At 38.6% G+C, this 22,380-nt stretch overlaps 4 protein-coding genes across 7 annotated transcripts; 1 reads left to right on the top strand and 3 right to left on the bottom strand.

Moving 5' to 3' along the window:
* Window positions 1-4,195: 4,195 nt before the first annotated feature.
* Window positions 4,196-7,296, top strand: LOC130727611 (F-box/kelch-repeat protein At3g23880-like). Of its 4 annotated transcripts, none has more exons than XM_057578791.1 (3): window positions 4,196-4,507; window positions 4,622-5,760; window positions 6,966-7,296. In XM_057578791.1, exons 1-2 carry the CDS (start codon window positions 4,250-4,252, stop codon window positions 5,735-5,737), a joined length of 1,374 nt encoding a protein of 457 aa, XP_057434774.1. In that variant the 5' UTR covers window positions 4,196-4,249; the 3' UTR covers window positions 5,738-5,760; window positions 6,966-7,296. The 4 variants fall into 4 exon arrangements, with proteins under 4 accessions (XP_057434774.1, XP_057434777.1, XP_057434775.1 ...); XM_057578794.1 differs by having other exon boundaries at window positions 6,963-7,296; XM_057578792.1 differs by having other exon boundaries at window positions 4,622-5,764.
* Window positions 7,297-9,813: 2,517 nt separating this feature from the next.
* LOC130727617 (ribonuclease S-1-like) lies at window positions 9,814-11,056 on the bottom strand. Its single transcript, XM_057578806.1, has 2 exons — window positions 10,775-11,056; window positions 9,814-10,426 (listed from the first exon to the last, which is right to left on the bottom strand). Exons 1-2 carry the CDS (start codon window positions 11,018-11,020, stop codon window positions 10,010-10,012), a joined length of 663 nt encoding a protein of 220 aa, XP_057434789.1. The 5' UTR covers window positions 11,021-11,056; the 3' UTR covers window positions 9,814-10,009.
* A 3-nt stretch (window positions 11,057-11,059) lies between these two features.
* LOC130711144 (uncharacterized) lies at window positions 11,060-15,947 on the bottom strand. Its single transcript, XM_057560644.1, has 2 exons — window positions 15,255-15,947; window positions 11,060-14,656 (listed from the first exon to the last, which is right to left on the bottom strand). The coding sequence occupies exon 2, from the start codon at window positions 14,648-14,650 to the stop codon at window positions 11,060-11,062; it is 3,591 nt and encodes a 1,196-aa protein (XP_057416627.1). The 5' UTR covers window positions 14,651-14,656; window positions 15,255-15,947.
* A 1,858-nt stretch (window positions 15,948-17,805) lies between these two features.
* LOC130711133 (uncharacterized) lies at window positions 17,806-20,605 on the bottom strand. Its single transcript, XM_057560632.1, has 6 exons — window positions 20,156-20,605; window positions 19,846-20,086; window positions 19,647-19,760; window positions 19,343-19,470; window positions 18,757-19,113; window positions 17,806-18,378 (listed from the first exon to the last, which is right to left on the bottom strand). Exons 1-6 carry the CDS (start codon window positions 20,603-20,605, stop codon window positions 17,806-17,808), a joined length of 1,863 nt encoding a protein of 620 aa, XP_057416615.1.
* Window positions 20,606-22,380: the final 1,775 nt, after the last annotated feature.

Below are 22,380 nucleotides of genomic sequence, written 5' to 3'. Positions count from 1 at the left end.
GTTGGCGGATGAACCATTGCATCGCCATCCCCTTGAACGTTGATGGTAACAACCTACACTTCGCCTCATCTGTTGCTCCTCCAATAACCATTTTTGTGTTAAAGTAACGCAAGTGTTCCATGGGGTCAGAGTCGCCTGAAAAGGCGTCCAACGCCATCGTTTGCAGATGCTTTGGTATGCCCACCCTTGTGATGGCGGGAACAAAAGGCTGGAATTCAACAACGTCCTCGGCCTCGAGCCGTTGTTCTTGCTTATAGTCTTGTCGCTGAGTTAAATACTGCACCTGGGCTTGCAACTGCTCGTTCTGGCTTTGTACTTTTTGCAAAGTGTCCAACATTTGTTGCAAGGCCGCCGGAGTGATTCCTGTCACCACCTCTGGTGCTTTTCTCGGAACGCTGGTTTTGAGGTCATCCAGATTTACATATTCAGGCGGCGCTGATCGTCGCCTGACTCCTGGATCTGATCTAGCTATCAGATTTGAAGGTCTCCCTGGAGCTGCATTCACCAACGACACCGGTGACTGCGCCACTGAGCGAACCCCCTCCGAAGAAGCCTCCTGCTCCGGCTCTTGAGGTACTTCTCGGTTGTTATATCGTCCACCGCCGCGGCCGCCGTGACGACCACCACCTCTCCGGCGATGATCGCGGCGGCCCACGCCACACGAACGAGTTTCCATGGATCTTAAATCTCACCTTCTATGTCAAGTAATAGATCGAGGTAAGACCCACAGACGGCGCCAATGTTCTGTACTAGGGAGATCTGACGTAGAAGACTGACAGAAAGTAAACCCTAGCAGAGTACTAAAAATATCATAAAAGGAATATTCTCATTAAATGTTCAAAAGGTCCTTTTTACAAGGTGTTGACCTCTCCTTTTATAGAGGGAATGATCATGATGTGGATTTTTGCTGTACTTGGGCCTGACAACCGGGGCCCAAGCCTTTATACATATAAGACAAATCTAAAGGAATCTTCCAGCTGGCGTGTGGGCCTATCTAAAGGGCGGGCGGGATTCAGCGTTATTCTGTGAATCCCGCCAAGACTGACTTTCGTTCCTGGTTGCTCATTTTGGAACTTTCGTTCCCTTATGTCCCGCCCAGTCCAAGCATGATAAACTTTTCTAATTTTCTCATTTTAGGCTATGATTAGACTCGTTAGTACAAACTTCTTAGGGTTTTGAGAGCTTTTGCAAGGTTTCTCCTGGAAATTTTAGGTGCTATATTTTCTTTCTCTTGAATTCTTGATTATGGTCATACTTGGCTAAACTTCTTTTAGTACTTGGGTTGTGAATCCGTTTTGAACTATGTTTTGATTTGAATCTTTATTTATATGAGTTCTCTTTTCCAATCTTCGTAATTGAATCAATTTATATTGTTTATTCTTGAGTGCACGCAAGGAACTTGCTAATTTCTATGAGAACGGAAGTTGATTAGGAGTTAGGGAAATAATGATTCGATTCGATTAGGCGTTCCCTACTGCTTGATTCAAGAGTAGAACCTAGTTGCGTTGGTTAGTTTAATTAGGACTTAATCTTCAGTTCACTGGTCTAGGTGCTCGTAAAACAGACTTAGTATTTGAATTGGAAGTCTAGGGCGTGTGAGTTGTCAACATCCTGTAATAAAGGCTAGATCGCCGAAGAGAGGTTTATTGAGTTCATATAAATATGGCTTAATACATCAGAAGGCCCCTAGAATTGTAAAGGGAATCAGTTTCAGGGCCTGAAAAATTTTCGCATCAAATTGGGTCCCTGAGAAATTTTTTTTAATTCAATTAAGGTCAAAGTGTGTCAGACCTCAATTTTGTCCTAGTCATAATTTACACGTGGCTTTTATAAATTTTTTTATTAAAAAAATAATAATTCCAACTCATCTCATTTATTTAAAGAGAAAAATTAAAAAATTCCAATTTATTTAACTTTTATCCTAATTATATATTTAATCTTATCTCCCTCAATCTCCATGGAATCAACAACAACAAATTCAGAACAAAAAAAAATCCTCAGAATCAACAACAAATCTAACATCAATCACCATCTTCATCTTCATCCTCAAACCCAGAAACAACCACAAATTCAACATCACCCAAAAACAACCACAAATTCAACATCACCCATCATCTTCATCTTCAGCCCCAAACCACCAAAGAGTCAAATACTGATTTCAAATCAAGGTTTCTTCACATAAAAGCTCTGAATGTCAAGAAGCCACAATCTTCAAGCTGGACAACCCATCAAAATGAACATGTATGCTTTAAATCATAAACATGATATGTGAACCAAATCACAAAACTTCTAGCTCATTAAAAAATCACAAATCAGATTCAACCCCTTTTTTGTGTGCTGGCATGCAGTACAAAATCACAAACCATATTCCACCGCTGAGAAGCTCCACAACGCCATCCACCTCCTCGAGAACCAGCTCCGCTCCGAGGTGCTCTCCCGCCACGACAACCTCCTCTCCCATCTCTCCTCCCAACAACCACGTCGTCCACGCCCTCTCCACCCTCCGATCCTCCCTCTCCTCCCTCCAATCCTCCCTACGCCGCCTCCGATCTCCAGCACTCCGTCCACGCCCTCCGCCTCTGCAAGAAGAGCCTCCGATCTGAACTCTCCTGACCTCACCGCTCAATCGCTACCAAAACCTCCCACCTCTCCAACCTCCACGGAACCACCGAGCTTGTCCAGCACTCCGTCCACGCCCTCCGCCTCTGCAAGAAGCTCCGAGACCTCATGGCAGCCGCCGATCCGGATAAGCTCGACCTCGCCAAGGCCGCGCAGCTCCACTCCATGATCCTGAGCCTCTGCGACGAGCATGACCTCGCCGGCTTCGACGCTGTAGACGAGGAGCTCCGGTGGGTGAGGGAGAGCGGCGAAAGGTTGAGGAGCGAAGCAATGAAGGTTCTGGAGAGGGGAATGGAAGGGTTGAACCAGGCAGAGGTTTGAACTGGGTTGTAGGTTTTCTATAATTTGGGTGAATTGAAGGGTAATTAGATTTAGGTTTTATTTTTTAGGAAATGAGTTGGAAAATAAAAATATTAAATGGTGTTTAAAAAAATTATAAAAGCCATGTGGAAAAAAATTTAAGACACATCAGCAGCTGACACACTTTGACCTTAATTGAATTAAAAAAAATTTCTTAGGGACCCAATTTGATGCAAAAATTTTACAGGTCCTGAAACTGATTCCCTTTACAATTTCAGGGGCCTTTTGATGTATTAAGCCTATAAATATTGTTAAAATTGAAGCGTAGGACAAATAGGTGAAACATACCCGGGTGCTATTTTTCCCAACTGAATTCTCAAATCTATTTAATTTTCCGTGTTACTTATTGCGTACAACATCACTACTTCTAAAATCTGAAATTGGTTTTTACTTTTATAAATCTAAATAAGAGAATTAAAAGAAATTATTATTGAATCACAATCCTTGAGGGATCGATAATTTATTACTACGGGTAACTTTGTACACTTGCAAATGAGCTATCAGATAACAGGAACTCCAAATCCCACTTTCCACCCCATGTTATCTTGTATATAGACGACAAGTCGACAACACTTAAACCTAGCAGCGATGACACGGACACAGCAGCATAGTACCAGCTGAGGTAGCTCTCTTTGATTACTGCATCTTTGTCCCTTTTACTTAACTGGTCTACACCAAAGGCTAAGGAAGATGATCTTATGCCTCCCGCTCCAATGGACAATAGGGCAAAAGAAGAATGCAAGATCAGAAGTTGTATAGTTGTAGGGGAACTGCAACTGTTGGCAAATTGGTTACACATTGGCCTTGATGTTGGAAATAGAGTTGTTAGCCATAGAAGAACCATTCCCTGCACAATCCTAGTGTTAGAAATATAATATAAAAACCATTCATAAAGCTTAAGCTCTTTGAATAATTAGTTCTTAATATGGAATCAGAGTCTGTATATATGATCAAGTGGTTTAGAGTACGATTTTGACATGATATCAGACTATCAGACTCTCTATGATCAAAGTGGTATAGAATAGGAACCCAAAAGTTAAATTTCAGCACAAGGTAGGCGAGTATGTACATTATCCACGCTTCAAGCTAGTTGGCTCACATGAGGGAGCGTGTTCTAAAGAATGCATTGTTGGACATCTAAGTAATAAGTATATTATTAATGTAGGATGTACAGTCAAAGTATTGAAAACAAAATAAGAATTGTCCCTAAGTGAGCTCAAAATTGAAAACAAAATAACTTGCATTCTGCTCCAAATAACTCCAAATTGAAATGAAGGAAAACTCCTCCAATTTCACACAAGCCCAAAATCTATCTGAAAATTCATCATACGTTGCTTCCGTCGCCGCCGCCAGAATACTCAACGGCTCCAACATCCTCCTCAGCGACTACGCCTCCGACGCTCACCCACGCTTGCCCCTCCGATGGCCTCCCCTCTCAGTTAGCGACGCGCCGCCTTACTCTGTCCGTTCATCCATGTCCTCTGACGGTGCGAGTCCGCCGGAAGCCGCGTCTGTGTCTACCATCGAGGTAAATCATTTGATCGATCACAGTTGTAATTTGTAAACCCTAAACCCAAACAACAATTGCTATTGCTACTGTATCTATCTATCAATCTCACTTTGTGAATTCAATTCAATTCAGATTCAGATTCAAACACTGCATATTGACATGGATCGAGATTTGATAATTGAAATCCTTTTGAGGTTGCCGGTGAAGTCTATTGTACGATTCAAGGCTGTGTGCAAGTTATGGAGATCTCTCATATCCGATCCCCTCTTTGCATCATTACATTTTCAACGTGCTGCTCCTTCACTCCTTTTCGCTGACTCTCATGCCATTCGAACCATTGACTTAGAGGGACCGCTTCAATCTCATCGTGTTTCTCAACCAATCAATTGTCACTTTTTGTCTAATTATCATGATTTATCGTCTAAACACGGTAACCGTATTTCGATTGAAGGTTCGTGTAGAGGCTTTCTGCTAATCACCTGGATTATTAATATTAGTCATCAGCACCCGTGGAATGATAGTCTCTACCTGTGGAATCCATCCACACATGTCCACAAACCAATACCTTCATCTCCTGTTGTTGACACCAATGTTTTTAATCATCTATTTGGATTTGGTTACGATTCCTCGACAGATGACTACTTGGTGGTTCGAGTGCCCGTGGCGGACGGTAACCAACCTACTCATTTACCAGATGTGCAGTTTTTCTCATTGAGAGCTAATATGTGGAAATATACTGAGGGTGTTGATTTGCCTCCCTTGACCACTATTGACACTTGTACTGGGTTGCTCTTTAACGAGGCTATTCACTGGGCGGTTAGTAACTGGGTCGATGGTGTTACGACCATGTTTATTATTGCCTTTGATTTAATGGAAAAGAGACTCTTAGAGATACCCATGCCTCATGGTCTTCTTTTCCCTTGGTTTAATTTGTGGGTGCATGGAAGATTTTTAAGTCTATCAATTATGCAGAGAGATGGTACATGTGAAATATGGGTTATGAAGAAATACAAAGTACAGACATCTTGGACCAAGACTGTTCTATCTACGGGGAGCTTTCACTTCCCAATATGCTCTACAAAAGGTGGTGATATTGTTTTAGATTCTGGAACAAAAGTGAAAAAGTATAGTGATGAAGGAGTAGAACAAGAAGAACAACTAGAGTATCCGAACCATTGTGGTTTACTAGATGCATCAGTGCCCATATATACAGAGTCAATGCTTTCACTCCCTGATGTTAGCGACTGAAATCTCCACAAGAGCTTCGATTTGTAAGTAAGCTCATCAACTTTCACTTTCAATTTGTTAGAAACACATTTATTTCCCTTTTAATATGCCTTCTATTATAGTTGTAATGTTTGTGGAGTTATAGTTCTAGTCGTTAAATATCTGGAGATTCATCCATGCAGTAGGGAGTTTTTTAATGGCTTTTAGAGGCAACTTTGGACTAACAATCCTAACCACAAAGACTCTAATAGTTGCTGTTTTGGTTTGGATTCTAACTTTGTGGAGCCTTACTATGCTGGATGTAGTGAACTCCTTTTCAAAGATGGAAAGACTAATAGTTTCATATAGGTAACAACCATGGCAATATAATGACACAAAACCTATCATTGATTACAATTCTAAGATGACAAGAATAGGATTAGGCTCACTCGAAAATGAAAGTAGGAAAATGGGTGATTTTATGCCTATTGTGATTTTGGTGGAGGGATAGGAGATCCTCTGCAATGAAATTCTAAAACTGAGTTGTTGGAAGCTGTTCTAAAAAACCTTAATTATGGTTGTGGCTTTCGTTATGCTTTCAATTCATTCATTCATTACTACCCACAATGTGAAGAAAGATCCATTTATTATTTGAAAACAAACATATAGACATTTTAAATAGGTTTCTTTTACTAGAACAATGTGTGGAAATGATGTACAAGAACAGTATTTAGACTTTTAATTCTTAATATCAAGTTAAGTTAAGGAATAATTGATCATGAGATGGATTGTCACGAAACTTACTGTAATTCAGAAAAATCAATTTGCTAGAAGTCCATGTTCAGTTTACTAGCTCAAACAGCTGCATATATCATGAGGTCATGATGAGGCTGCTAGATGGCAAAGTAATCTGCAGTGGTAGAAGAAGAATAAATTCAAGGGCATGTAATTTGATCCATTTTTGTGAGGCTCATCTAGGAAATAGTTCATATCACAACTAAGGGCGTATTTGAATAAGAATCTCAAAAGGGTTACAAAATTATGGTTTGATCTCTTACTTTGGTTTCTCGTAATAGCACTTTGACAGATCTTAATATTGATTACTTGGAAATGAATTGGTATCAAATGTTGTTTCATATTGTTGATAGTGATGGAATCTGCTATGTATTTTAAGCTTTAATCTAATGAGAGATTTTTTTAATTATAAGTATATGAAATGTTATGGTACTTATGATCTGAGTTTTTGTTATTGATTTTGACTTTTGAGCAGCAGTTAGTGGGGCTGGTAGCATCATTCACGTATATTGGTGAAGTGATCAATGAAAAATTGGCACAAACAGAAGCTGAAATCCTTCATAGAGGTCCATGGAGAAGAAAGGAAGCCATGGGGAGTCCATTAGGATCTTGACTACAAGGTCAATTGATTTCAAATCATTGGAACAAATGTTTTATTTGCAATTTAATCTCTACCAATAATAGCTCGGTTAATTTATTTGTAATCAGAGTTTTTTTCTACATTCTCATTATATTTTGGATTAATGGTATATTAAACTATTTGTGTGACAACTTTTTTTAATTGTTAGAACATTTATTTATATCAACTCACATATTCAATTCTTGCATACTATACTTTCGTATACCTCACGTTATATGTTAAAAAAGTTCACGGGGACGAACAATTTGCACGTATAAATGAGGATGTTGAGATTTATAGTTGACAAACTTTTAAGTAAGGGGTAACATACGCACAGTCTAGGATTATCTGGAGTTTAATTGCATGTTTCAATTTAAATGGGGAGGAACATTTTTTGTTTTAACATTTTAACAATGACAATATAATGACACAAAACCTATCATTGATTATAATTCTAAGACAACAAGAATCGGTTTAGGCTCACTCGAATAAGGAAGTAGGAAATGGGGGGCTGAGATCCTCTCCAGTGAAATCCTCTCAAGTTTTCTCCAATGGACATTTGTGTTTGGACCGCCACAAAATGTTTCCAGCTGCCACAAAGTCTGTCAATTTTTTCAGCAATGAATTTCACTGGAGAGGATCCGGACCCGGAAATGGGTGATTTTGGTGGAGGGATAGGATGTCCATTGCAATGAAATTCTAAAACTGTGTTCTTAGGAGCTGTACTAAGAAACCTTAATATAAATGTGTTTTTTTGCTTTCATTATGCTCTCAATTGATTCATTGATACCCACAATTTGTGAAGATAGATCCATTTTGTTGAAAACAAACATATATACATTTTAAAAATGTTTTTTTAACTAAAACAATGTGTCGAAATGATGTACAAGAATAATAATTAGATTTCTAATTCTTAATATTAAGTAAAGTTAAGGAATTATTGATAATGAGATGGATTGCCACGAAACTTACTGTTATTCAGAAAAATCAATTTGTCAAAAGTCCATGTTCATTTTACTATCTAAAACAACTGCATATATCATGGGGTCATGATGAGGCCGCTAGATAGCAAAATAATTTGCAGTGTAAGTTTTTGGCTATACTTTTAGGCTTGACTTTTCCTACATCTTCTATTTTTATTTTTATTTTTGTATATCTTTCATACCCGGCCTACTAAATATAATGTTGGAACATATTTAAGCATTTAATTGAATTTAAGAGTATTAAATTATCCTTAACCAGTGTCCTTAGGGCACTCATTAGCAGGATTGTTTCTATAAGTTTGGTTCCTATATTTGTATTGTCCTATGCCTGTATTTATGGATCATAGATATATGTGTCTTGTAATATTTGCTGATTGGGAGCCATTCTTCACTGTAATAAGAGTTGGTATTCTTCTCCATGGCGTGCCTTTTATTTCTCACACCAAGACATCCCTCCCTTGTTTTGCAGCATACACTGAAGATACTGAGTGTGTTGGGCTTGCTCGGCTTGGAAGCGAAGATCAGATGATAGTAGCTGGAACAATGAAGCAGTTGCAGTTGGTTGACTTTGGAGCACCTTTGCATTGCCTTGTCATAACAGGGAAGACCCATCCCTTGGGAACAGAAATGCTGGGTTTTAACAGATGCAGGACTTGGTCATTGGATCTAAAGGACCACTTTAAGTCATAAAAGACTTTTTTTCTTTGTGTTGAAGGAGGGGATTCAGATTGGACACCCCATCACAAAATCTCACACCACCATTTAGATCTCGGAGCGAGATGCGAAATCTTGTGCTAGGGTTGCCAAATCCAACTCTCTTGAATGAGCCTTTATCTTTTGTGAAACTTTTTGCTTGTGAACTAGAGGCGGCTAAAGTTTTTTTTTCTCGAAATAATCCCATCATCGAATTAAGAAGGCATATAGGCCACAATGTCAAGATCTACCAAGTTCTGAGCCACTTCTGGAACCTCCTCAACCCAAACTTGACAACCAAGGTTAGGAGCGTATCTTACAACCAAGGCTAATTGTATGACCCTTACTTGTAACTTGTTGAGTGAAATTTTTGGAGCTTTTGGGCAGAGGTACATTACAACCCAATTTATCTAGAAGGAAGTGACTTACATATCTTTTATACTAACACTGTAGAAACTCAACAAATGAGAACATGTTGCTCATAAACTCTGATTCTTGTATAGTTGTATTTCTAAGTACGTACTATTGAATCTCCCTACTGCGTTCTTTGAAAGGTTCAAACTATTTCTCACACCATTTTCTAGTTATTATGCCATGAACTCTCTTTTCTAAATTAAAATGCAGCTAAATCTCCCTCATGTGGATACACGGTCTGACTTTCAAAGTTGTAACATGAAAAGATGAGTTTAAATATCTATCGATTTACCTTGAATATAAAAGAAGTCACTTTTTAAGTGCTAATGTATCTTCATTTAATTGTGTTACATGTCATTTCATTTTCAAAGTTGCCTTCATGATTCCTATCTAAAGAAAAAGAAGAGATGGTGGAATTTCGGTGGCTAGGATCACTGCACAGTGGAGATGCAACTATTTCAAGCATCACAGCTCCTTATTTTTTTCCCCTTGTATAGCATTTATTCTTTTGTATATATGTTTTATTAATCCTATTTTTATAAAAACTAAGCTGCCTCTGATTCCTTTTTCTATGTCTGAGCTTCTTTGTAGTCCTATTATTGTTTTTTCACAACACAATTCTTGTTTGTGGAAAAATCATACATACATGTACTGAACAAAAAAATAAGCGTAAATGCTTAAATGCTTCATTCACATTCAAAACATTATTTATATATCTCGATAATCTTTACTTTATTTTATAATTGAGACACCTCTGTATCATCTCATTCCACATGCTTTATTCAAATATAGCTAGTAACATATAAATTGTCATGCTGGAAGTTTTATCATGTTGCCACAAACTGATTTTGTCTTCTGGCAATTGATGAGCTGCAATGTGATCTTATCAAAGCAGAATCGAACCTCGGCTAAAGTATCTGGCATAGTAACGGGACACGCAAGTTGAGGAGAAACATTATATGTGGACCGGAGAAGTGACAGAATCGCAGTTGTTGCCTCCATAGTGTTTGGTTGAATACTGCTCAATGCCACTCGGATGTCAGAAATGGCTTCAACCCGCCACTTCAGCTTCAGAGTAGTATCAAAATAGTCCCCTTGCTGAAAACTGCCACCGTTTACCATACATGTTCCGTGCTTTTTATACTCCGGCGCCCAAAACCGAAATTCATCGTCAGCCGCAAGCATATTTGGCCAATTAACGGCCAGTTGTCCTTTTAAACTAACAGTCTACAAGAATGAAAAAATCAATTAAAAGAAATGGAATCATAACAAGTTTGTGTTGTGGAGAGAGGAGAAGTGAGGTGAGAGAGGCTGCGGCTTCTTGTATATAATTTTTTTTCTTGTATATAAAATTAAGGTTGAGAAATTTTTCAGAGTTTGGGTATTATAAAATTTAAAGTATTAGAATCCAGTTCCAACTTTTTAATATAAGGTATTATAAAATGAACAAAAAATATTATTTTTTTGGTCAGCCGAAGAAGCCAACAAAAAAGCAAAATAAACAAAAAAATAATCATAAAAGAAGGTGAAGTCAACAAACAGCTAGCAAACAGAAAATACAAAAGGGATACTCACTTTGGGCTCAAATCTGTTATATTTGTATTGTGGGCACTTGGGCTGGGGATTATAGTGATTTCCAGGCCACAAACCATGTATAGTAAATTTTTTGGTGAAACTTGCTACTTTTCCAGCGTCACATGTATTAACCAAACAGACAGTTGGTGTCCACTGAAGAGACAGCATCAGCATTTGATATGCAACTTGTGCTTCTCCTAGCACAATAAGAGAGAGGATAAAAATCAAGAACAGAAGATTTTTCATGCTGGACTGGTAGATGTGAGAAAACAAGATGAGAAAGTTTCAAAATGAACTGAATGAGATGATGATGACATGAGATGAGAATCTACTGAAAACTGTGAAACTTTGCCATTTTGAAAACTGTGAAACTTTGCCATTTTGAACATCTTCCACCATCTTCACCATATATGGGTCTTGACTTTGAGTCTGTTTAATATCATCAACAAAGGTAGAACGAATTTGCACATTAGCCAACAATGAGTTAGAATGTGCAAGTTCAAATTGAACTCCACTGTCAACAAGTTCTTGAAATTCTTTAACAATGGGTCTCTTAACCTCCGCTAAGTGAGCAAGACTACCCATAGATTTTCTACTTAGAGCATCGGCAACCACATTCGCCTTGCCAGGATGATACAAGATGGTACAGTCATAATCTTTTAGAAGTTCCATCCACCTTCTTTGCCTCAAATTCAAGTCTCGCTGCTGAAAAATATATTTAAGACTCTTATGATCAGTAAAAATTTCACAAGTCTCACCATAAAGATAATGCCTCCAGATTTTAAGAGCAAAAACTACTGCAGCCATCTCTAAATCATGTGTGGGATAATTCTGCTCGTGCCCTTTGAGTTGCCTAGAAGCATAGGCAATGACTTTGCCATGCTGCATAAGAACACAACCAAAGCCCACTCTAGAAGCATCACAATAAACTGCATAGCCTCCACCACCTGAGGGTAAAGCCAAGACGGGTGCTGAAGTCAAACATTCTTTCAATTTCTGAAAACTTTTCTCACAAGCGTTAGACCATTGAAATTCAACTTTCTTTTGAGTTAGCCTGGTCAAAGGGGACGCAAGCTTTGAGAAGTCCTTTACAAAGCGACGATAGTATCCTGCCAAGCCAAGAAAACTTCGAATCTCCTTCACTGTCGTGGGTCTGGGCCAATTCTGCACTGCTTCCACTTTGCTAGGATCAACACTTATACCATCCTTGGATACAACATGCCCCAAAAAGGCAACAGTATCTAGCCAAAATTCACATTTAGAGAATTTGGCAAACAACTGTTTCTCCCTCAAAGTCTGCAAAACCAACCTTAGATGTTCTTCATGCTCTTCTTTACCCTTAGAATACACAAGAATATCATCAATAAACACAATCACAAAGTGATCCAAGAAGGGTTTAAAGACTCGATTCATCAAATCCATAAAAGCAGCAGGGGCATTAGTGAGTCCAAAGGACATGACCAAGAACTCATAATGGCCATAGCGTGTCCGAAATGCCGTTTTAGGAACATCTTCCTTCTTAATCTTCAACTGGTGATACCCTGATCGCAAGTCAATCTTTGAGAAACATTGAGCTCCCTGCAACTGATCAAACAAATCATCTATGCGAGGTAAAGGATACTTATTCTTTATAGTCACCTTATTCAATTGTCTGTAATCAATACATAACCGCATGGTCCCGTCCTTCTTCTTCACAAACAAGACAGGTGCTCCCCAAGGAGAAGAACTAGGGCGAATAAAGCCCTTATCAAGAAGATCCTGCAACTGCTCTCTTAATTCCTTAAGCTCTGCTGGTGCCATCCGATAAGGAGGTATAGATATTGGTTGGGTGCCAGGAACCAAGTCTATAGAAAATTCTATCTCCCGATCAGGTGGTAAACCAGGAAGTTCTTCAGGAAATACATCTGGAAATTCACACACTATCAGGACTTCTTCAAGTTTCTTTTCAACTGCTTGAGTATCTTTTACCAAAGCTAAGTATCCTTGACAACCCTTCCTTAGCAACCGAAAGGCTCCTAATGCTGAAATTAGATTATACGGTGTCAAACACCGTTCACCCTGGAATGAAAAAGAAGGCTCTCCAGGCATATCAAACCTCACTACTTTGTTACGACAATCCACAGTAGCATAATGAGAGGCCAACCAATCCATACCCAAGATTACATCAAAGTCAACCATGTCTAGAGTTATTAAGTCTGCTAACAATTTTCTATCCTCAACGAATACCTCACAAGAAGGATAAATAGAATCAGCTAAAAGATTCTCCCCAAGAGGGGTAGCCACAACCAATGTATCCTTTAAAGGACAAGAACATTTACCAATTTGAGAAGCAAACCACACTGATACAAAAAAGTGTGTAGCTCCAGGATCAAATAAAACACGAGCATCCTGAGAACATACAGAAAGTGTACCTGTAACCACTGCATTGGATGCCTGAGCATCCTGGCGAGTCAAAGCAAACACACGTGCCTGACCTCTCCCAGCCTGTCCCTGACCTCTGCCACCAGTACCTCTGCCACCCTGCTGAGATACTCCAGAACCTCGACCTGAAGCACTCCCGGACGGTCTCACAGATGTTGCAGAAGTATGAGAAGATGCTAAAGCCGCTCCACCTGGTGCTGATGCATGACTAGAGGAGGGATGTGCCACAGTCAAAGGACAATCCCTCCTAATATGACCGGTTTGGCCACACTGATAGCACGCTCTACTATCTCCCAAGCAAGCTCCAGAGTGAAACCTCCCGCAAGTAGGACAAGGAATAGATCTCACATCACCATGCCTCTGAGAAAAACTAGGTCGGGAAGGCCCTCCAGAACGTGATCTATGACTCTGTACAGAGCCTGAAGACCGACCACTAGATACACTCCCTGGAACCACTGACCTCGGCTTGCCACCATATCCACTGCCATGACTCGGCTGGCTACTCTGTGACGCCTCTAGTCGCTGCTTTTTGCGAGAGTCTCGAGTACCACTGTTTTTCTCCTTCTGTCGCTGCTCAATCTGAAGTGCTAAACTCAAAGCCTCTGTAAAAGTGGAACAATTAGACCCAACCACAGATCTATACAAATACTCCCGCAAGCCTCTGATGAACCTCTTGACACGCATATCCTCTGTGAGAGGATAAGGAACATGTCTAGAGAGCTGGGTAAAACGAGCACTATACTCTGATACAGTCATACCCTCCGTCTGCTCCAGTCTCTCAAACTCATGGACTAAACCATCCCTGACACTCTCTGGAAGGAAACGGCTCATAAAGTGCTGTGAAAAAGAACCCCAGTCTAATGGAGGCGATCCCACTGGCCTCGAATGAATCAAGGTATCATACCAATCGTGTGCTATACCCTCCAACTGGAATAATGCCAAGTCTACAGCCCTGACAGATGAGCATCCCAAGGCTCTCCATAGTCTCTCCAAAGCATCAATGAACCTCTGTGGGTCCTCACTCGGTAACCCAGAAAAAGTAGGCGGTTTGAGCTTCATGAAGTCTGCCAATGAGACAGTAATCTCACCAAGGGTAGCTGCTAGTTGTTGTTGTCCCTGTCTTTCTCCTTGTTGCGGATCATTAGCTATAGGAGTTGGGTTCCCCTGTTGTTGTTGCCCACCCAAAACTCCTACAAGTTGTTGCACAGATTGCTGAAACACTTGCATAGTAGCTGCAAGCTCTGCAACCCCTGGATTCCTTCTCCTTGCCCTTGGAACCTGATCATTGGCTACCTCATCAGCCAATCCACGCCCAGCCGGCGCATCTCTTCCTCCAGCTCTCCCTCTAACTCGACCACGACGCCGACCACGACCCCTTGGAGGAGGGTCTTGGGGTTGGGTAGCGGACTCATCAGAATTTCCCCTTCTAGCAGGAATCCTCATCCTGGGTGGCATCCTCACCTAAGGACAAAACATTGATCAAATACAAGACAAGACTCCATCTTGAAGGAATTAAGAATAGACTCAATCACAACATTGAAAAAGACTATAGGACTACCATGAGATGTTAATAGCATCTTGGAAGTAAGTTGTGCCGCGGTTCACAATTTACTAGCAAGATTCTATTACCACCTCATGTCTGCAGCTATTAGGACCTACTACCAAAGCTCTGATACCAACTTTGTCACGACCCAAACCTAAGCCGTGACCGGCGCATAAGCTATTACCATAGCCTAGCAAGCCTGCTTTCACATGATTCGTTTCTGCAATACCTCTTATAAAGAAAGAAACATGCTTACGAAGCTCAAACGATAATTGGACAGAGTTTCCTTTGTTTTTCTACATTTTCCCAAAATAACAAGACCTGCCAATGAGGTTTAAAATCCAACCAAGGATCCAAATATGTACATAACCAACATCCAAGAAGCAACATCATCAAATACATCATAGAGTTGTTTACACTTTACAAAATATGACTATTACATATTCCCTATAGCTGCAGAATACCAAAAAGACCAACAAAAGACATCAACATGGCCACCAACCGTAGGAGGCCTACCAAAAAGAAGTAACTGTACAAGCTGCAACTGAAGCAACCTCCTACTCAGCTACCTGTGAATCTGAAATGGAAATAAGGAGGGGGTAAGTCACAAAGACTTAGTGAGGGCCTATAAACCACCATGAACTAGAAGGGAAACATCATAGGCACGATTTTCTCTTTAAAACTCAGGATAAATATGACATTTGATCAAGTCAAGTAACTCAAATCACTTTCATAAAACATATATGGCATGGTAAAAGCTTCATGCTTTACTAACTCAAATCAATGTCACTTTGACATAGAGCAAACTTAAAGAATCATAATGCGGTTAAAGCATTTTCAATTTATAAAATCACTCAAAATCCGATAATCCAAATACAATAGGGAACACACATGAGAGAACCATAATCATAAGGCGGCTCCATCTCGTTGATAGCCCTTTCCTCCTACGGGGTGGCCTTTCCCCTAGGGGCGGCTCCATCTAACGGATAGCCCTTTCCTTTCTCAAGTCACATCGTGTCATCGGGGGAAGCTACATCTCGTTGATAGCCCTTTCCTCTTAAGGATTATCTTATCCAAGAGGCGGCTCCATCTAACGGATAGCCCTCTCCACCCGAAATCATGTCATATCTCATCAATCTCATCGGGGGAAGCTACATCTCGTTGATAGCCCTTTCCGTGCACTGGCGGCTCCATCTAACGGATAGCCCTCTCCACCTGAAATCAAATAACTAGGTGCACCTAGGCCGTTACCTCCGCTAACGGCTACGGGGTTCTAACATGTATTCCCACAATCATCTTTTCAAAATCATAAGCAATCTCATATCAAAGTTTCAAATATGAATGTTCTCAATAATTATCAAAGCTCATCAAGATGTCATTCTCAACCCAACATGATTCAATACATAAAGTTTGTAACTTCATAACTTAAAACAAACTAAAATCATTCTCAAATCCATTTATTTGATTACATAACCTTAAATAACTCAATAAAAGATAGTATTGTGAATGAAAGGATGTTCCCCCAATTTTAAATAAATAGATACTTCAAGTTATAATAAAATAGTCAAAACCATAAACATAGAGTAATTAAAAATATGCCACAATGGCCATAAACCACTCACAACTATGAAGGATCAAGAGGAGTGCTCCCAACAACTTCAAGATGTCCGGATGAGTCCGTGATCGGCAAGTCTGAACATCAACAACAAATTTCAACTCCTTAGGAACTTAATTTAGCTATCTATTATCCAAAAGCAACCATGAAATCCCTAATTGTGAGCTCAAATCCCTAAAATTAATTTACCCAAAGCTAACATAGACTGAAATACAATTCTTCAGAATTTTGGGTTGTGAATATACCTTAATAAAATTAAAGTATGCAACTTGAAGGGTAAGTACTCCTCTCAGCAAACTCTGATTCCCAAAATTGTGCCAAAAGCTTTTCCTTCTGTGAGACAATCGTTCCCTTCACTAATATTCAATTCATGGGGGTACTTGTTTGTGGTGGAAAACAGAATTGAAGAGAAAGGAAGGAACCAAGGGCTGCGCGCAGGGAGAAGGAGAAAGAAAATAGGAAGGCTTCGTTTGGATTGATGGAACATAATGGAGCGGAGCGGAATGGAATATAATGGAACGGAATGGAGCGGAGCGGAATGGAATATAAATTTCATTCCATTGTTTGGATATTTTATGACGGAGCGGAACAAAGTTACCACTGCGTTGTTTGGATAATGGACGGAGCGGAATGAGTTATAATTTTTATTATTCCTATATTACCCTTATTTTAAAATAAAAGACAAGCATCAAAAACAATTAAAAATTGGTAGCCAATTTTCAATATCTCTTAAGATCTGGTGTGTCTAAAAATTGAACATGAATGCTCCTATTAAGAGGCCAGTATCACCAGCAACGTACAGACAAGGACAAAAATGCAGCAACAATCACCAAAGGCACCACCACTTGGGCAAAGAAAAGAAGTCACAATGCCACAATGTACAGCACCAGCCATTGAAAAGAGAGATGCACACTAAGCAGACACAAGAACCACGTAATTAAGAGGCCAATATCACTAGCAACCGTACAGTTGCAAACATTTGAAGAGCAACTATACTTGCAGAGTGTAAATAAATGTATATCTATCTCCCTGTCCTCACAATATATAAGAAAAAATTTAGTTGCAGTGATTCTGCCTAGAACTATTTCAATGGTTCCAAACCTTTGCTGCATTGTTGAAAGTTAGGAGAATGTCACAGCAGAAGCACATGGGGAAAACATAACTCTAGACAGACTATTACGAAAAAGAGATTTATGGGCTCATTACCATAAACAATATGCAATGCAAAACATGCATCAACTATTCAGATCTGTAGGCAGTAATGCAACAGCAAAATTAAATATAATGACTTAGTAGGATATGAATAAAAGGGATCCAAATAATTCATAACAGAACCAATTTAAGTATAAAAATAAGGTCAAGACATAATAAAAAGCATGAAATCCTACATGAATAAAACATAGATGGGAAAAACTATAATTGCATTATAACTAAAACATAAAACTCAAGAAGCTAATAATTAGGATAATAGTTTGGCACTAGACGATGCAGCAACTCCTTGCGCATTTGAAGTGGAACTCCATTAAAAGCTTTCAGATCATCAGGATTTTTCACAAGGTGCACATACACATCAAGCAAAGAAGCTGGTTCAACACCTATGTCCACCAATTGTGCCCAAATATCCTCACCACCAGTATTATTTTGTTTCTTGTTAAGCTCAACCGTGTTCATTTTAAACACCTCGACCATTTCTAGAATAGATTTCCCAAGATCACTTGTATTTATATCATCATTTTTCTTAGGCCCAGAAGAGTTCACAACCTGAGAACGGGCAGCAGAAGGCCTTATAGGAGATGGCTCAAGAGGAACTCCATCATCAGCTTCAAATCCCTCTATACTAGCTTCATTGGCGAATACCAAATTGTCAATGTCTTCTATGGTGATTCCAGTACGTGTAGCTCTTGCTCTAATTTCAGCTGCTGTTTCTGCGTCCTCTCCAGTTGCTCGATCTTTTCCAAATAGTTGTGCTAGTTTATCATAAAATAAGGTAGGTTTGGTTCTCCATTCAACAGCTTCAGGTCTAGCCTATAATAAAAAAAAATTAAATCAAGTATTAGCTAGAAAATGACCAAGCTAAAATAAAAATTATCCATTACTTTATATTTTCATTTTAAACTACTGAAAATGAGTACCATTACTTCCTCCACAGTCTTATATATACTACCAAAAACTTCCTTCTTTCTATCAATCAAACAAAAAGAATAACAACTTATTCCAATGGATCAATCAATGCATTTATATCATGTAATAGTTACTTGAAGGACTTGTACTGTTAATCTAACTTCTTACAAGGCTGCGATAAATTCTATGGAAAAAGAGTTTGAGAGTAAATCAATCTGTATCACTTGCATTCACAATTTAAGGACACATGAAAAGATTAGTCTATATTGTCATTTTAAGTACCTCAATAAGCTTTTTCCACACTTCAGGTTCAGCAATCCACATGCTTGTTATTGGATCCCATGCAAATCCACTTAGACCATTCTTGAAGAGATCATAACAAGAAGTGAACTTCGATTTTAAGTGCTTCATGTGATCTTTTATCTTTTCTTTAGAATTAAGCTTGTCTGGAAAGTGGTTATGTAGTTCTTGTAGAATGATGTCCATTGCATTTTTCGTCATAGCATTGCCATTTTTATTCCCCAAAGTTTGTTGATGCAAATATGCATCAATTAAAACCTCGTTCATAGCCGTTGTCCAACTCAATACTACAGCAGCTTTAGGTTCCCTTGCCTTCTTTTTATTGGCTTCCATATCTGACTTTATTAAAAATGAATCACATATAAACCAACAAGATAATACACAATTCAAACTAAATAATGAACACAAATAAAATAGTACATATTTCAAATTAAAAATCAATCCCAACATAATAAACAAAGATACGAATAAACAAAAACTAACAAAAGCATACCAAATTACATAACTAGAAAACTTAACAACCAATGAAAACAACTTTTTAGTAATCTCGCCACATATGTCCGGCAACATTATCTCTAATTAACTCTCCTCTAGCTGAATCATCATTATTTTCTCTATGAGTTTGGTGACCCTCTTGAAAACCACTTCCACTTGCAACTTCGCGTTGTACCTCATCTATTAAATTCTCATTGGGATCTACACCCATCAAATAATTGTGTAAAATGCAGCAAGCAAGGATGATTTTTTTTTAGTTGTAACACCAAAGGTGGGTTCAGTTGCACTCTGTATGATTGGAAATCTCTTCTTCAATACTCCAAATGAACATTCGATGACCATTCTTAATGATGAGTGTCGATTATTGAATAATTCACGTTCATTCTGTGGTGGGTTTCTAGAGTATTCTTGTAAATGGTATCTTTCCCCCCTATATGGTGTTATGAGACAAGCCTTTAAAGTAAATCCAACATCAGCAAGATAATATTTTCCTAGAAAATACAAAAAATATAATTAATGAGTTAATTAGTTTGGCCAAAATAGAAAGTTCTAAAATGTTTATTGTATTTTCATTACCTTGTGGAACTTTAAGAGCGTATTCACGGGTCAATGCACTTTTCACTATTCTTGAGTCTGATGCTGTTCCTTCCCACCCAGGCAAGACATATGTAAATTTCAAGTCAAAAGAACATGCAGCAAACACATTTTGTGTGGGGTACTCTTTCCTTCCACGATACCTAGGAGCATGTTCTACTGGAACTTTAACACGCACATGTGTACAATCAATTGCTCCAACACAGTCCTGACATTCATTTATCTGATTAAGCATGTGTAATATCTACTTGTTAATGAAATATTAAAGTATAGCCTGGAAATATATGTGTACCTTAAAATATGGGTTAAACCTATGGTTGTCAAGTATCTCTTGAGGAACATGTGTTCCATCTGGCTGTTTCAAATATACTTCTTCCAACTCTATCACAGCTTGTAGTACTCTATGAAAATGACGACTAACAGTTTCTCCAGAGCGTCTAAAGAAAAAGGACATTGCACGATTTCTTACATTGTGCCCTACTATGTACAAAAATTTTGCTACTTGCTCTTCTTTTGTCGCTCGTCGTGTATGTCGAAGTCCACCTTGCTCTCTTAATATTGTGCACAAGCTTAAGAAAGCTTGAGGACCCATACGAATGATATCACGACATCGATCATTGCCTACAATTTGTCTCATGATTTCATCTCTTACTCTATCTCTATGCTCTATGATTCTAGAAGGTATCCGAGATCTTCTAGTCTTGGTTTTTAGTGCACAAATTAGGATTATGAGGCATACCATTATCATTTGAAGCAACTGCCACCGTTTGGATCTTATATCTTGATTAGTCATCTATGAAAATGTACGTAATAATAAGTCAATTTTTTTATCATGACTACAAAATTTAGAACTCTATTACAATGAAAAAATTGGAAAAAAATCAATTGTATCCATAACAGAATTTAAAGAGGAAAAGAGTAATACATGCTCTATACTGCATCAAACATGAAAAAGTAAAGGAACAAAGCCAAATAGCTAAAAGAACAAAAACATAAATTATAATACTTCTTGCTATAGCTCCCATCATATATCTGTGCAAAAGCTATAAACCAAAGACAAGTCACCTAGGCATAATGCGACAATACTTTTCATTTTTGCCAAAGTTAGATGACAATTAAATGGAAATTTTCCACACAATAATCCATCACAACACTTTTCCACTCAATACTTTTATACTTAAATAGTCAAAGATTAAATGGCAAGTGACATATTTGTGTAATTCATCAATCTCTCTAGCAAACCAGATTCATAATTCATCTATATTGGACTCCAAGATTTTTTCTTTTTGTAAGCTAATGTTTCTTTTAGGGCCAGTAGTGGGAAACAAACCCAAAATAACAAAAACAATAAGCTAATAAATTGCCACACCACCACAGCCTTCACGAAAATTGCAAGCTAAAACACCCCATCACAAACTCCCTTCAACTGGTGAGACTTCAACATCCAGATAAAGGTGCCTCACAACAATCTATAGGAGTATCAAAACCAAACAGAAGAGCAAGGACAGAACCGCACAACTATGATCCAAGGATGCACTAACAACACAACTAAAAGCAAAAAAAAACATAACAGAGACAAGATCAGAAACAGATCATACTCGCAGGAAAAAGACTCACCTTGCCAAGGGAAAAGATTGCAGCAGAGACCAATTGCAGGGCAGGGGGGAAAGCCAGAAGGAGCAAACAACTATGGCTGCAACTGAGAAGGAGTGAAAGAGTATTATCAAGGTAAAAAGCGGGAAGCTTTTTTCATCTGCCGCCAGATTTTGTTACGTGATGGGAGAAAATTAGGGCACCAACTAGGAGAAGTTATGTATAGAGGTTATCATGGGTAGAATGGTATTTTTATAATTTAATTAAGTGACCAATTTTCCTTTCCATTCCTTTCCATCCAATTTGGGGGGAAGTAAATCTGATGGAATGTAATAGAGCATGATGGATGTTGGACCATTACTTACCATTCCCTTCCATCCTATTTTAAATAAACCAAACAATGGACCCATCCCTCCCTCCCCTCCCTTCCACTCCACTCCCTCCTCCTCCATCAATCCAAACGAAGCCGAAAGGAAAAAGGAGAAAGGGAAAGTGGGGTGGGGTAGGTCGGTTCCAATTTTTTTTTTATATAATCTGATTTTTTTTTTCCCCATTTTATTGAAACGGTGCGTTTCAGATGTATATTGAAAGTTAAATAGAAAATTGTTTAACTTCATTGTTTAATCATTAATGCATTTAATACTTATAGCTCAAGTGAGCTTTACATATATATATATATAGATATATATATAGATATAGATAAGAGATGATTATTACGCGAGGTGCTTGGTCTACTAGAATAACTGAATAAGGTCTAGTTTCAATTTTAAAAAAAAAAAATTGGATTTAAATTCTTAGTCATCTCAATCACATGATGTTGTATGTCCTCGAATGATAGCTCAAGTAGTAAGAGCTTAAAAATATATGAGTTGGGCGTGGGAAGTCTTAAATTATGCAAATTATTTTTTGAAACTCCTTAAGAAA

The sequence above is a fragment of the Lotus japonicus genome, chromosome 1 (genome assembly GCF_012489685.1).
Source record: "Lotus japonicus ecotype B-129 chromosome 1, LjGifu_v1.2".
NCBI lineage: Eukaryota > Viridiplantae > Streptophyta > Magnoliopsida > Fabales > Fabaceae > Lotus > Lotus japonicus.
The sequence above is the reverse complement of the archived record's forward strand: the minus strand, read 5'-3'. Positions and strand labels throughout refer to the sequence as shown.